The sequence below is a fragment of the Triturus cristatus genome, chromosome 9 (assembly GCF_964204655.1).
Source record: "Triturus cristatus chromosome 9, aTriCri1.1, whole genome shotgun sequence".
Classification (NCBI taxonomy): Eukaryota; Metazoa; Chordata; class Amphibia; order Caudata; family Salamandridae; genus Triturus; species Triturus cristatus.
Genome location: NC_140592.1, coordinates 78,061,761 through 78,078,697, shown reverse-complemented (window position 1 = coordinate 78,078,697; position 16,937 = coordinate 78,061,761). Strand labels below are relative to the sequence as shown.

The 16,937-nt window shown below is 44.6% G+C and overlaps 1 protein-coding gene across 3 annotated transcripts in view; it reads right to left on the bottom strand.

The window, feature by feature from the left end:
• FGD5 (FYVE, RhoGEF and PH domain containing 5) overlaps window positions 1-16,937 on the bottom strand; it is a 466,200-nt gene that overhangs the window by 223,508 nt on the left and 225,755 nt on the right. For all 3 annotated transcript variants that reach the window (XM_085624451.1, XM_085624450.1, XM_085624452.1), the window contains exons 4-5: window positions 7,006-7,064; window positions 6,886-6,916 (exon numbers count right to left, since the gene is read on the bottom strand). In XM_085624451.1, coding sequence (XP_085480577.1) covers window positions 6,886-6,916; window positions 7,006-7,064 — 90 coding nt within the window. The remainder of the gene's footprint in view (window positions 1-6,885; window positions 6,917-7,005; window positions 7,065-16,937) is intronic.

The window sequence follows — 16,937 nt, the reverse complement described above, 5'->3', positions numbered from 1 at the left end:
GAACAACATTGCCATCATTTCCTGAATCATGAGGAGGGAAAGAACATTTTCAAAATATTTTTGTCTGCAAACCTTAAGACCGTACATAGGCACAATTCTTCTGACACATTTTTAACAACAACTTTTGGGAAAAGCCAATGTGAGGAATCCACCCTTTCCATACATTTACCGTGGCACATTTGCTCCACAAGAGTAGACCATTTCCCTTTGATCCTTTGACCTCCCAAGGGTACACTTCTGACATCGTGTCTGACCAAAATAGTCTCACATTTCACAATGCTTTTTTACAGAACTCCACTGACATAACCCAACGGGTCACAGAAAATATAAAGGAAGTTCTCCACCATGACCTCAGTATCATTCTCATCAACTTCGGATGCCTGCTGTTAAGCGCACAGGTCAAGTTTGATTCTCATATTACGTTTAAGACAGCAACACAAAGATGCTGGTCCTTTCAGGTCCCATGCACTATATCTGATCTCAAGCGCTTCTTTGTAAATACAATACCAAATTGCACCAGGCACAATACAGGTAACATTACAATAATTTTGGCCCTGGAGTTTGCCATGTAATGCTGGCAATGTACTGATATTTTAAACATTGAGATAACATTTGCTATTTTGCCTATCTGCTGTAAACCTATTGGCAATTCAAGAAGTAGACAGCGGGAAAATCCAAAGTCACTAAGTAGAATAGCTGAAGAAGGTGAATAAAACAGAAAGGATTAGAGGTTATGTCCTATGAAACATAGCTAGAAGCAGAAAAGAGATTAGTTTCCATCAAATGGAATAACAAATGTGGCTAAGAGACTTTGAGCCGGAGAATGCAGGAAGTCCAACGAATCCATCCCAGCTGTTATATGTAGCAACGACATTTTGTACCGCATGTATTAAACATGAACATAATCATATAATGCAAACAATAAGGGTTCTATGCGGCCACTAAACAATAGACCACCAAATTACATCCTTGCTAAGCTCGAGTGAACACAACCCCCTGAATGGAATGGCAATGGGGCAATAGGAGAAAGAGGCAGAAACCCCCTGCCCTTGTCCAACTCAAAGTAACCTCAAGCAAAAGATCAAGGGAGGTAACAACAGGGCGGTCCATTTCTCCTTTTCACGTTGCAAAAGAGAGAAACAATGAAGAGTGGTAGATGCAGTTGGAGCCAGCCTGCTGCTGAATTGTGCAGATGTGGTGGAAACACAGGAAAGCGACAGAGGGCGAGGTTCAGCTACAAAAGACCGAACACTATCCCTGTATCAGCTCCCTGAATCTTCTTCCCTAGATATAGATTCAAGGTTTCCAGTCTTTCCTGACATAACAGAAATGTTTTTGAGCTTTCTAAGCTTAATCATGGCTGAGTGTTTTGTTTAGAGTGCAGGAAGCGCCCGTGACACTTTGAATATTAAAAATACCAAACAACACAATGTTGAAATACACCATTAAAATCAGCTTAAAATGCCATGTTTGTGTACTTTGTTCCAACAAAATATACATGTTTATATTTTAATACCTCTGTTCCATTTAAAATTGCCTTGTATAAATATTGTTGCTGTTATAATCCGACAAAATATTTTCCATGCGCCCTCTCTTCCCTGATACACAAACATAAGGCGGCACTTCCTATTGCCTTGCTTTGAATGCCTGGTACGCCTGGCTGTGACTCATTGGCCAGCTCAGTGATCCATCACTTCCTGTTTTCAAGGACAAGAGGGAGGCAAGCACGAACAAGAATCCCGAATTTGGCATTGGTGACCCACATATGTGTGATACCACATAAACCATGTGGATTGCACTTGTGCGCAGTGATTAATACTTTTCAGGACCCAGATTAAAGTGTTGGTAACTTTTCCATAGTATCCTTGTCTATATATTTGAGCAAGTTAACCCTATTTTTATATGTTTTCAATTGTGATGCCCCTGAACTGGTTCCACACACCATTGTGACCTGCATAATCCTGTGCCAATGAGAGACTAAAACATAACTTGATACTCTCTTTCCAGTCAACATCCCTCTATGACATTTACAACTTGTTTGAATGTATGCACACAAGGCACTCCACAACACCAGACCAACATACCTCAACAGACGGCTCACCTTCTACACCGTGAATCGCCAGCTCCGCTCTGCCAACCTCGCCCTCGCCACCGTCCCCCGCATCCGAAGAACGACCACCGGCGGCAGATCATTTTCCTACCTCGCCGCCAAGTCCTGGAACGCCCTCCCCACCCTCCTAGGGCAGACCGAAGACCTTCTGACCTTCAGGAGGCTACTCAAGACCTGGCTGTTCGGGCAGAAGCAGCTCCACCCCCCCCCCTCCCAGCACCTTGAGACCCTCACGGGTGAGTAGCGCGCGCTATAAATGCCTTGATTGTTTGATCGATGCGTGGAACATAGAAATACCACATCAGACGTGGATTTCACACCATGGATGCTAGGATTGCATAGATATACCATGAATACTATCTGTATAACCAACAAAGTAGAATTTCCCATGAGTATACACTGTCATTCTAAACCATCCTCAATCTGATAGGCAAACTGAATGGTTTGTAAATGTTACTGAAGATAAATGCGATTATGTAAGTGGGTTCCTTAAAAAAAAGCAATATATCAAAAATATTAATATGATTAGATTTGCTAAATGTCCCGTGCTCCCAGTAGAATGCAAATTCCACAATAATGACCACAGAACTAGAGAAATTAGAAATCAGACATCCCAACTGCCTGAAGTGTAAAATAAGTACAAGACACTTACAAAAGATACTGAAAGTGCAACAAAAACAGCCAAGTAGGGCTGAATCTGCTCTATTGGTTTTACTTTGATTAAGCTCTCCAAAGCAAACCAACATTGAGTAAGACAGTGACTCGTCTGCAACACCCCGGGAGAGCTTAACTAAAATTTCCTATCACTATTAGTCTGTCTTTCTTGTGTCCAGCATCACTGCCAAGTTTTATAACTTTACTGAGCACACTCAAGTACCTAAACTCCAACTGGAAAAAAATGTATCCTGTAATTTCATTTAAGACTTTTTTGTACTTTTTCCACACAATATCGGTTGATCAGTTCCCTGGTTACCTCTGTAAGAATTTTTTTCTGTGTTGCATAATCATTTTCATTCTGTTGCGAGACAATTTTCTCTCTGCTCAAACCCAGCCAAGCTACAAAATGTGTGCAGTTTACCTTTGGCAAAACTATTCAATAGACAAAATGTAGTATTTTCATATTTTTCCTCTGCAAATGTACTTTGTACTGAATTTTTTTGCACTAAGGCATTGCACAGCAAATGAGTTGTATGTATGACTAAATATCGCCCTGCCAAAATATTGATTCGACCATATCAAGTACCAGAGTAGATGTGTAGTTAATAATATATATGTCATGTGATCAAGGCCGTCTTAGGCCAAACGCGTCGTGGCAGTCATGGTGGTTTGAAGGCAACAAAAGCAAATAAAATACTACTGAGCACTAACTTCGGGTTCGCCTCCGTTCTTTCCCGTAGAAGGGAAATTGACAAGACACGGTCTTTTGTTAATATATATATATATATATATATATTACCTACTGGTGGTCGCCAATAGGTAGTTATAGTTAGGACCCTGTTTCCATAGGAAATCCGCAACATTCTATTTGGAATAACTTTGGCGCCGGTCGACGAATCCTCGCAAAATTTTCAAAATAGGTGGGGCGCTACGCTCCGCTCCTACCCTGAAAGTCTCGGGGGGATTCGTCAAGCGGGGGCTGAGAAAAAAGGGGGGTCCCAAAATGCGTTTTTCCCATGCATTTTTCCATAGGACCTTTAGACACAGCTACAGCCCGAACGGCTGAACAGAGTTACTTGAAATTTGGCAGAGAGGTAGTCTACAGGTCAAGGATGTGCCTTTTGTAGGTTTGGTGTAAATCTGTTCAGTAGATCCTGAGAAAATAGCATTTAAATCAATATATATATCTGTGGCAGCTTACGGTGCGCTTACGCGTCGAGTGACTGGCCAAACTTTGATTTAATAAACACGCTGTGATAAGGAGCAAGTGGCTGTGGCATCGTTTTTCCGAAACGAGTGAAGCACGATTGGTTGGGAGATATGGGGTTCGCGTCCCCGCCACAGCCCACCGCTGCAAGAGGCTCGGGTTTCTTTCTTCGCGAAAGCTGTTTGTGGATATATATATATATATATCTATATATATATATATATATATATATATATATATATATATATATTCACTTAAAAAACCATAGGTTTCACACATGTTATAGTTAGCTGTACATTTCACTCGTAAAAAACCAATGAAATTCCACGTTATAGTTAGATCAGGTAACTATAACTTGCGCGCCCACAATAAACTGCTGATGACGTCACATATTACATCACTCATGACATGGTCAGTGACATCACTCATCACATCAATGATGACATCTGAAATGACACATTGTGGATTGCGGTCGCGCAAGTTATAGTTACCTGATCCAACTATAACGTGGAATTTCATTGGTTTTTTACGAGTGAAATGTACAGCTAACTATAACATGTGTGAAACCTATGGTTTTTTAAGTGAATTTGCAAGGTTTTTTAAATGCTAATTCCTAACTATAACGTGTGTGAAACCTATGGTTTTTTCTGTGAATTTGTACGGTTTTTTAAATGCTAAGTTATGTATTTATTTTTTATTTTTTTTTCTGGTTTTTCACCGTGCGCACACCCTGCGCGCACGGTGCGCTTCGCGCACCGAGCGCCCATGTTGCGCAGTTCATACCGTGCGCGCCTCGCCTTTTTTTACACAGTAACAATTTTTTTTTTCCCTTGCGGGTCCTTCAATTTATTTAATAAATGTGATTGTTATTTCGTTTTTTTTTTTTTTTAATTATTTTTTGCCGTGCACGTACGGTAAGCTTACCGTACGCGCACTCCGTGATTTTTTTTAAAAATTATTAAATGTATTTTTCGTACTTTTTGGTCCTTCGTGGACCCCCTGACAAACGCTAGGGGGTCTGCAACTCTCTCCGTTGCCCCCTTTTCACGTTATCCACCTTTGTTTTTCAGTGCGAGAGACAGAAAATGGCGGCCGACACTTTCTGATTTCGACCGATTCGAATGTTTACAGTCATGTAACCACCAATCAGAATTGAGCTCGCGCACGGCACCGTACGCGTACGGTAAGCTTACCGTAAGCGCACGGAGCGCGCTTACAGATATATATATTGATTTAAATGCTATTTTCTCAGGACCTACTGAACAGATTTACACCAGACCTGCAAAAGGCACATCTCTGACCTGAGGACTACCTCTCTGCCAAATTTCAAGTAATTCTGTTCAGCCGTAGCTGGGAAAATGCATGGGGAAAACGCGTTTTGGGACCCCCCTTTTTTCTCAGCCCCTGCTTGACGAATCCCCCCGAGACTTTCAGGGTAGGAGCGGAGCGGAGCGCCCCACCTATTTTGAAAATTTCGCGAGGATTCGTCAACCGGCGCCAAAGTTATTCCAAATAGAATGTTGCGGATTTCCTATGGAAACACGGTCCTAACTATAACTATCTACTGGCGACCGCCAGTAGATTATATATATATATATATATATATATATATATATATATATATATATATATATATATATATATATATATACATTTATTTCACAATATTATCATAGTCAATTTGTGGACACAATGTTTTGATGGGGAAAACATTTAAACTCACTGCTGTGTTACATTCTCAAGAAAACAACACTAGCTGCCTAATTCACAACGGTATTTAATTAACGTATGACACATCTATTCACAAATGAACACCTAGAAAGTGTAAATCATTTTACAACTGCTAATGGCTCGCCATGACTTTGTAGAATTATTGAAGTGTAAATCCCAGGCAAGAAAATGGGCTCTTAATTTGGCATGGTTCGCCTTCTGAGTTTGAACATGCCCACAACATTTTGGGTACACCATGGAAATGAATGGAGATTTGCGTCTGCAGAGGGTTGGAGGAAATCCACATCCGAGGTGGGATGGGGAAGCGGACACCCACCAGCATGGGTGGAGATGTGGTCGAGTGGCTAGAGCTGCTGATTTTGGACCTGCGGACTCAGCCTCCAGCTTCCCTTCACATCCTCTGAATCTTGGCAAACCACTTCATCTTCCTGTGTAATATCCAGTTCCCTTGTAAAGTACTCTCATGCCCCTGGCCCAGTTTTGTGCTGTATAAAACTGCCAAAAAATACTTAGTGGGATCTAGAGGAAGAGGTTTATGCTAAAAAAAAATATTTTTTCCCCAAGCAGAAGAAAATGTGCAATTGGATTTAGGCACTTGCATTTCTCAGTGCTGAACTGTACTGTGCAAACAATTCTACATTAGAAAATTGGAACGCCTGAAAAAGTCACAAGAATTCTTGAGGGGTACACTTGAAACCTGTGAATAGCACATGTTTGCAGGCACACCTCTGCAAAAATGCTAGTGAACTGGAAAAAAGGGTAAAACAACACTAAACCACAGGTGCAAATCTTCTAATCTACTTTTACACTTTTTTATGGATTGGCCCATAACTCTCCCAATTAAATGTTACCCTATTTTTGTGACTCGTGACTATGTTCTGCGCAGTATAAGTTAATCAGCACAACTTTTTAGGAGTTACTTGTCCAAAGTCATCATTTCCACTTAAATGTAGCAAAACGAAAAACGTTGTGACATAAAGCCCTTTGAATTTTGCAAAAACATAAATCTTTGCAACTTCACACGCCCCTATTCAAAAGAGCACAGTGTCTTGCACCAGAAGAAAGCAATTCGAGAGGTTCACCAGCCTGCCATCAATTGCTAACATGTTCAAAACCCTCTTTTTACTAAATTACAGTAAAACAGTGGATCTAGAGAGTCAGACGTGAAGGATGCACTCACGGTGTGTAGCAGCTTCAGGCGCTCCAAGTACCTGTGGACAGACATGGAACTCTATTAGTGAGTCAAGCACAGACAGACTCTCTCTTAGAATTAGGTGAACCAGGCCCAACTTGTACTCACACGCGCTCTGACGACAGCAGCTCCTCTGCTATGACGTAAGCTCTGGACTGGCCTTCCTTCTGTAGAGAGAGAAAAAACACAACCCTTAATCCAGAGAAAGGGGCATTGATTTGGCTTTACAGCAAAGTGTGGTGCACAAACTGTACATGTGGTACCATGTCACCTGGACATATTGCTTCCTAGCCCTGGCTGATCCCTACTTCTTAAGAAATGCATTTGGGACTATGTCAGCGCTACTAAGACTGTGAGAAATTCAAAACATTGATTCATAAAATGGAAGACTTCTGCAGGTTCAATCAACCTATTTTCACTCCTCCCAGTCCCCCTGATTGGTTTCTTTCCTGGTCACCCAGTGTTACAATGAAAGATGGATACTCGTAAGTTATAGATGTAGGTTTATTAGCTTAGTTGTAGGTTACAGGTAAAGCCCCACTAGGATCAGCATCCTGCTGCCCAGCCCTTCTCACTCCAGCTGTTCACTCATCCAAGCACAACCACTCTCAACGTTCCAACCACACAATGACCTCCCTCCCTGGCAGAGCAGCAGGGAACATCAAGACAGGGGGGAGAATGCATGAGATAGCAAGAGGCCACAACACCCTGCTCCTTCCTCCTCTGCTAAAAACCCTGGTGTGCTACTTGACTCCAAAGTTCACTTACACTCCTTCATCTACACCATGTCTACTGCAGCTAAACAGCACCTAAGTAATCTTTGGCAAACCCGCTCCCAACTTCGTTTCCATAGTGCAAAGTCCCTCATAAACACAATCGTTGTGAGCAAAACAGTCTTGTGTAGTAGTATCTTAAATATTCCATGAGAATTCTCATTGCGGGGATTCTGCTCCGAGTGCGTAGACTCCCCCATAGCTGCTGTGCCTTCTCATGACCGCTGAGCGTTCCGCTGCGAGTGCAGAGACCCCCCCATGGCTGCGGGGCCTTCTCACGACCGCTGAGCGTTCCCCTGCGAGTGCGGAGACCCCCCCATGGCTGCGGGGCCTTCTCACGACCACTGAGCGTTCCGCTGCGAGTGCGGAGACCCCCCCATGGCTGCGGGGCCTTCTCACGACCGCTCAGCGTTCCCCTGCGAGTGCGCAGGCCCTTTGTGAATGAGGCTCTTAGTGCTGTGAATGGAGCTGCTGGAATGGGTATTTGCAGACCTCCGGTCACACAGTCTCGCTAGTGTTCTTTCCTTTTTCTCGCCCTACTTTATTGGAATGTTCTCAAGATCGATCGAATGGCCTCACCTTCCCTACCTACTTTTCACACAACTCTCAAAATTGATGCCCTGAATTGTAAGTCTTACCCAGAGCTTAATTTGAGAGGTGGTTTTTGGGTGCTCAGCACCGGCACTTAATTGTTAACACCGCCACTTAAACAAAGCCACCATATGGAAGATCATCATAACGAATTTAGAGATGATCACAGAATATATCTTAAAAATGACTAATACTTGCCTCCCAAGTCATTCCTATAGTTTGGAGGGGCTGGAATAGTCTGAACTGTCACACTTAGAGGAGCGCAAGAGTGAGTAATTGTGTAGGTGCTGTGATTGGCTGTGCTGGCAGGGGCAATGGGCGGTGCAAGCTGCAGTAGCCTCCTGACAGGGGCCCCGGCACTTATTTCTTCACAAATTAAGCACTGTGCTTACCCTAATATGATTCCATCCCTATTCCCCCATGCAAGTTCTCACCTTGTGCTCTCCTGTCCCCACCCCGTTGTCCTGCTCTCCTGGCCGCCAAATGTTTATTTTCCAATAAATTATGTATATTAGCTCAATGTATAATCAGTTAAACCAGATTGGTCGCACACTGCTACACCTACCAGGCGTGTTCCCCCAATGAAAATGGTCCCTGAAGGTCAGCGTCGGCGGATACACCTATGCTCGAGTGTGAATGCAAGTATGCGTGGCGTGTGCCATCCCTGGACACGTGTTTCGAGGTAGTTGCCTCTCGTCAGCAGCGAGTAGGAAAATGTGTGGGGTTGCTGTGTAAGCTGCTAAAATCGTATCAGGTCTAGTACCTCTCGTAGCGCGCAGGTGCGTAACCATGAGTCCGTCGAATCCACCGGCTCAAGGGAGCCTGAATATAAAGTTAAACCAGATTGGTCGCACACTGCTACACCTACCAGGCGTGTTCCCCCAATGAAAATGGTCCCTGAAGGTCAGCGTCGGCGGATACACCTATGCTCGAGTGTGAATGCAAGTATGCGTGGCGTGTGCCATCCCTGGACCTTCATGGACCACAATTCTTTGGGGTAACACGCTGGTAGGACTAGCAGAGTGCGGCCAATCAGATTTTTGTTTACATTCAGGCTCCCTTGAGCCGATGGGGCTGACGAGCCCATGGCTACGCACCTGCGCGCCTTGAGTGGTACTTTACCTGAGAATATTTTTTGGCAGCCTACGCAGCAACCCTACACACATACCTACTCCCTGCTGACGAGAGGCAACTACCTCGAAACACGTGTCCAGGGATGGCTAACGCGACACTTATTTTCATTTTAAACTTTTGGCATAGGCGTACCCGCCGACGCTACTTCATGGACCACAATTCTTTGGGGTAACACGCTGGTAGGACTAGCAGAGTGCGGCCAATCAGATTTTTGTTTACATTCAGGCTCCCTTGAGCCGATGGGGCTGACGAGCCCATGGCTACGCACCTGCGCGCCTTGAGTGGTACTTTACCTAAGAATATTTTTTGGCAGCCTACGCAGCAACCCTACACACATACCTACTCCCTGCTGACGAGAGGCAACTACCTCGAAACACGTGTCCAGGGATGGCTGACGCGACACTTATTTTCATTTTAAACTTTTGGCATAGGCGTACCCGCCGACGCTACTTCATGGACCACAATTCTTTGGGGTAACACGCTGGTAGGACTAGCAGAGTGCGGCCAATCAGATTTTTGTTTACATTCAGGCTCCCTTGAGCCGATGGGGCTGACGAGCCCATGGCTACGCACCTGCGCGCCTTGAGTGGTACTTTACCTGAGAATATTTTTTGGCAGCCTACGCAGCAACCCTACACACATACCTACTCCCTGCTGACGAGAGGCAACTACCTCGAAACACGTGTCCAGGGATGGCTAACGCGACACTTATTTTCATTTTAAACTTTTGGCATAGGCGTACCCGCCGACGCTACTTCATGGACCACAATTCTTTGGGGTAACACGCTGGTAGGACTAGCAGAGTGCGGCCAATCAGATTTTTGTTTACATTCAGGCTCCCTTGAGCCGATGGGGCTGACGAGCCCATGGCTACGCACCTGCGCGCCTTGAGTGGTACTTTACCTGAGAATATTTTTTGTCAGCCTACGCAGCAACCCTACACACATACCTACTCCCTGCTGACGAGAGGCAACTACCTCGAAACACGTGTCCAGGGATGGCTAACGCGACACTTATTTTCATTTTAAACTTTTGGCATAGGCGTACCCGCCGACGCTACTTCATGGACCACAATTCTTTGGGGTAACACGCTGGTAGGACTAGCAGAGTGCGGCCAATCAGATTTTTGTTTACATTCAGGCTCCCTTGAGCCGATGGGGCTGACGAGCCCATGGCTACGCACCTGCGCGCCTTGAGTGGTACTTTACCTGAGAATATTTTTTGGCAGCCTACGCAGCAACCCTACACACATACCTACTCCCTGCTGACGAGAGGCAACTACCTCGAAACACGTGTCCAGGGATGGCTAACGCGACACTTATTTTCATTTTAAACTTTTGGCATAGGCGTACCCGCCGACGCTACTTCATGGACCACAATTCTTTGGGGTAACACGCTGGTAGGACTAGCAGAGTGCGGCCAATCAGATTTTTGTTTACATTCAGGCTCCCTTGAGCCGATGGGGCTGACGAGCCCATGGCTACGCACCTGCGCGCCTTGAGTGGTACTTTACCTGAGAATATTTTTTGGCAGCCTACGCAGCAACCCTACACACATACCTACTCCCTGCTGACGAGAGGCAACTACCTCGAAACACGTGTCCAGGGATGGCTAACACGACACTTATTTTCATTTTAAACTTTTGGCATAGGCGTACCCGCCGACGCTACTTCATGGACCACAATTCTTTGGGGTAACACGCTGGTAGGACTAGCAGAGTGCGGCCAATCAGATTTTTGTTTACATTCAGGCTCCCTTGAGCCGATGGGGCTGACGAGCCCATGGCTACGCACCTGCGCGCCTTGAGTGGTACTTTACCTGAGAATATTTTTTGGCAGCCTACGCAGCAACCCTACACACATACCTAGTCCCTGCTGACGAGAGGCAACTACCTCGAAACACGTGTCCAGGGATGGCTAACGCGACACTTATTTTCATTTTAAACTTTTGGCATAGGCGTACCCGCCGACGCTACTTCATGGACCACAATTCTTTGGGGTAACACGCTGGTAGGACTAGCAGAGTGCGGCCAATCAGATTTTTGTTTACATTCAGGCTCCCTTGAGCCGATGGGGCTGACGAGCCCATGGCTACGCACCTGCGCGCCTTGAGTGGTACTTTACCTGAGAATATTTTTTGGCAGCCTACGCAGCAACCCTACACACATACCTACTCCCTGCTGACGAGAGGCAACTACCTCGAAACACGTGTCCAGGGATGGCTAACGCGACACTTATTTTCATTTTAAACTTTTGGCATAGGCGTACCCGCCGACGCTACTTCATGGACCACAATTCTTTGGGGTAACACGCTGGTAGGACTAGCAGAGTGCGGCCAATCAGATTTTTGTTTACATTCAGGCTCCCTTGAGCCGATGGGGCTGACGAGCCCATGGCTACGCACCTGCGCGCCTTGAGTGGTACTTTACCTGAGAATATTTTTTGGCAGCCTACGCAGCAACCCTACACACATACCTACTCCCTGCTGACGAGAGGCAACTACCTCGAAACACGTGTCCAGGGATGGCTAACGCGACACTTATTTTCATTTTAAACTTTTGGCATAGGCGTACCCGCCGACGCTACTTCATGGACCACAATTCTTTGGGGTAACACGCTGGTAGGACTAGCAGAGTGCGGCCAATCAGATTTTTGTTTTCAATGTATAATCAGTTGAACCTTCTTCCTTAACCTTATCTGTACAATCTCATCCTTATGCAAGGCTGGTTTACTATGGGCAGTGTTCCTCGTAGATCTGCTTAACTACAAACAAATCCAAATGTACATGAGTCAAACAGTCCCTTGAACCGTCTACTTCAGGTTTTTATTTAAATATATATTCCTGCTCACCCTCTAACAGAGAGTTGCAAATAACACGCTTAGTAAAAGTGGAATGTTTCTGTCCTGTGATATTTTACACTTGCTGACGTCATCAGAGTGATGCTGACATGAGTAGGATGATGAACTTTCTGACAGCCTCACTCTTTCCTCTCACTCCAAGCGGCCCCCTTGCCACCAAAGCTGAAGGTAGAGACTCACTAGTGGAGAAACTCATCCCTTACCGGCCAGGCAGGCCTCTAAGATGGATGGACCAGGCATTTCTTACTGTACCACGAATCAGGAAACCTCGTCCGTCCTGGGGGCGGAGCCTTCTCCTATCTGGCCCCTTGCTACTGGAACAAACTTCCTACTCACATACGAAAGTGCACTGATCACCTTCTTTTCAGAAAATGTCTCAAAACCAAACTATTCGAATAGTATGGCTACCCCGCTTGTTGGTCTCCACTGCGCTGAGATACCCCTTTGGAGGTGATTCATGTGCATTATAAGCTAATTTAACATAACACTCTGTCGCTGGACCATGCCTTGTCTCTTTGGGACACAGAGGGGGGCTTCAGTAGCGACAGAGACAGCGAGAAGCTCAAAACACACCATCATGGACAGATAACGAAAGAGCAAGGTTGTACATTCCAAGTTATGCGGTTGCTGTGAAGGCAGCCAGATGGGTTCATTTGCTGGTTTATCGATGCCGAACCACATAAAAAGTGTCTGCTCTAATCAAAATGTGCAACTTCTTTGCACCAATTTTTTAAATACATGTTCCCTTTCAAGAAACCTACAAATTATATGTCCCGTTCAATGAATACGTTTCAGAGTACTGTGTGGAGAAATATAAAATCCATGTCATTGTTTTTAATTCAAGGCTTTCTGCAGACGTAAAGCCAGAGGCCCCCAAGGATGGAGTCCTTCGGGGTGGGACAGGAGACTGGTGCTCACAGTATGCCTGACGCAGAGTGCCGCAGAGACCAGGGTGTAAGGTTTTGGTACAACTAGGTGCAGAGTACGACTCCAGGATTCAGTATCATGAGATGGCAGGATGCTCAGCGGGTACTGATACCCCTAGTAACATGACCTAGACGCCTCACGAGGGAGTATCCTATCCAATGGTACCTACTACACGTGTGTAATTTATGGCAGATGTATGCTATTTCCTAGACATAAATATGTCTTCTGCATTTTTTTTATTTCATTTGTACAACGCTTTCTCTAGAGCTATTTAAAGACTGCACATTAAGAATAGTAACGAAATTAAAAAAAATATATAAATGCTGCACAAAATTACGTGTAAAAGTTTTACTATTAATAACTGTATTTTTCCCAGTACAATTTTACTGTTTCTCAGACCTCTAAATGCAGGCGCCACTGTTACCGAATGCAATGTTTGTCAATCGACTGACGTCAGAAGGAGGCATAGTGACTTACAGGGCAGATCATAGGGCGTGCCAGTGGCAAGCGGTAACTCGCTGAGCCATCTTGCAGCATTACATTCAGTCTCTGTTAAAATAGTGTGAATAAAGATGGAAAGAGGAAGCTTTAGAAGGGGTTGCAAGTCTGTCATGGAGAAATCAGGACTGAAGGTTTGTGTGCCATGATGTACAATGGGTTGGGTGCTGAAACTAGGAGGGAAGACAAGGGGACCCAGAGACGGTCTAAGGGATGGTCAAAGTGGGCAATTGCTCAAGGCGCGCATCTCCAAGGGGCCCGCTGGGAATTACCCCCCCCCCCCGCCACCCTCTCGCTCTCTCGTCATTTTAAGGATTTTGGGGCATTGTGTGTGTTTGAATTAGTAGAAAATGGGTAAGAAAAAGCAATATATTTGCTAAAAGCGTGCATCAGAAATATGCCTTGCCCAGGATCCCAAAAATCCCTAAGATGACACTGCAGGAGGCGATGATTGTTTGGCAGAAAGTTGGATTAAGACCAGCAAAAATTAGAAAGAATATAAGAGACAAATACATCAAAAAGGAGGAATCAAGATTGGAGTCACTAGTGCACCGTGTTTTATATTCTTCCTATGCCTTGGGTAGACCTGGGCAAACTGAAAGTAATAACTTTGGGGTGGCACGCTAAATAATACAGAAGAAAGACTCAAGTGGCCCTGCTCATGCATCACATCTCTGCCAGTCTGATATTGCAACTTTGCCTTCTGATTTTGGCTGTACTTTCAGTTTTCCAATTGTAGGTCTGGACTTAAAATGATCAATGGACATTTAGCTAAAAAGCCAGGACTGGCCTTCTAAATCAGTGTTGCAAGAGGCTTGTGGGCGCTTCCATTTATGTGTGTTAAGTCTGCAAAAAACAAAAACTGTATTTTCGGACACTGGAGTTTACGTTCTCCTACAGGCCACAGTCTCTCGCCCATTTCTGGCACCCAGATGATCACATGTCGCCTTTGAAGGGCAAAGACATCCGGGTCAGCCTTGTATATTCAGAGTCTCTATTGTTTCTCGCACCTGACCCTCCCACATTGGACAGGCACAGGCTATAAATCTATCAGGCTGGCACAAGCGAGCCTGATTTCACCAGCTACACACGGGTGTCTTTGCACGTCCCCACAATTCCAGACTACCAGTAACGATAGTGGGCAAGCCCTAGGCTCCTGGTCTAGGTGGAGTCCACCCACTGATGGCTTGTGCATAAACTGACCCGCACTGATGTTTAGATTAATACATTCGAAGGAAAAGAAGGCTGCCAGCCTTTTGGCTTTTTCAATGCTTGTTTATTTTGCCATGGTTTTTTCAAAACTTTATTGTTGGGGAAACTGCTAGGACATCCTCAATCCCCCAAAAAAACATTGGCTAAAAGCTAAAATATTTTTTTATCTAAAAAAACACACAACTAGCCGTCCCTGGAACTGAAGGGAACTACTTTGAGTGTGGACGTGCTCCTTGTGAAAGGGACGAATACCATAACTCACAGTGCAGTTAGCCAATGGCTGAAGTGGGCTGACCCTTTGTTGCATGCTGTATGCTGTAGTGGGTGGAAGGAAAATGTGAATGGCACAATAACAGACCAATGGATGAAGAGGGTGGGCCAAAAGCCTCTATAAGTAAGTATATTATACATATACTTTTAGTAAAAACAAAATGTCTTGACTAAGGGCAGACCTAAAAATATAGAGAACCCAGAGTAGGCCCTATCCAAGAAACAGAACTCAAGTATTCACTGCCTTGAACACAAAATTCAGACGTTCTCCACCCAGCTCTATTGGATAACTCCTTGTGTAATTACGACATGTTCTCTGTGACCCATGATGGTGACCGAGCACGGACATTAAGTAATGGAAGGAAGAGAGACAGAGGTGATTAGATTTCCTCTCTTCCTCCCTTCAGTAAACAAGCATTTGCAATGCAATAGGTCTCGCATTTATGAGAGTTTGACCTATTGACATTGTAAATGACAATGCCTTTTACTTATGTGTTGTTTAAAAAGGCATTGGCATTTACAATGTCAATAGCTCAAACTCTTGCAAATGTGAGACCTATTGCATTGCAAATGTGTGCTATTAAAAAAATATTACAAGAGAGTGTGTCCTGCCTGCAACAACAGGCAGGAGAAAAGCTATTTGGGAAAACAGTGCTTGGAGGCTGTAATTAAAGCATATCGAGCAACAATACCATGGTAGGTTACAAAATGAGACAAGGCAGTACTTACGAGGGACTTCTAAGCCTTTTGACCAATGAACAGCCACTGTTTACAGTGGACAATGACACAAGCCAATGAAAAATGTGGGCGGACAGTGGGCAGAGGTCAAGTCCCTGCCTCAATACAGCATAACTCGCAGAGCAGCGGATGCGCTGCCCAGGCTCGACCTAAAAACCTTTGGCCCCTACAATTGTTTTCTTTCCTTTTTTTCTGAAACTAAGCCCTGCACTCATGCTATGTCATTGTAAATCCGATTAGATCTCCCATGAAGCGTTCATGAAGCGAGTCCTCCTTGAATGTATACGCCCTCTCTGTTTCTAGGGGACTAATCCACAGATCCCCATCCTCTGTGACCTGCTTTCAGATACAACACTTCCACTTTCCCTTTCGGTCACCCCTAAGGACAGCAGCGTCAACAGCATCTGCAAGAAATGCCGCTATTTAGGGATAATTTAAGGATTCACTGAAGAATTGACTATGAGGTCGAGGCGTAGACCAATGGAAACAACGGGCTGGATCGCAAACTTTTTTGTGCTTAGTCCTCACGTCCTTAGTGGTAAGTAAGGCAGCCCTTGATCCAAACACCCTTCACCATGGAATGTGGTCGTAATGTTTGAGTATAACATGTGTACACAATTGTTGTGTGATGTTTTGTTGAGGTGGTGATGTGTTTGCTTTTTTGTGCTGCTGTGTTTTGTGCTGCATTATTGCAATGGGATTATTATTTTTTTTGTACAGCAGTTGTTGCGTTACATTTTATTTTGAGTCTTTTCTGATGTGCCCTGGTATGTTTTGTGTTGTTATGTTGCTTTGTATATACTACCGGTATGTTCTACTACTTACTTTAGATATATGAACCAGTGCTACTATATTTCCAGCCAAAAGCATCACATACCCTGAAAGCTCCTGTGACGAGCAACCATTTGCCACTGTGTAAGGTAGTAAAATAGGGCAGCTCCAGTTTTTGAATAACTTAAGACACTAGTCAGCAAAAACGTTGTTGTATATGTGATGCGATCCATTGATTGTAGAACGTGGTGCAGATAATATTTACCGA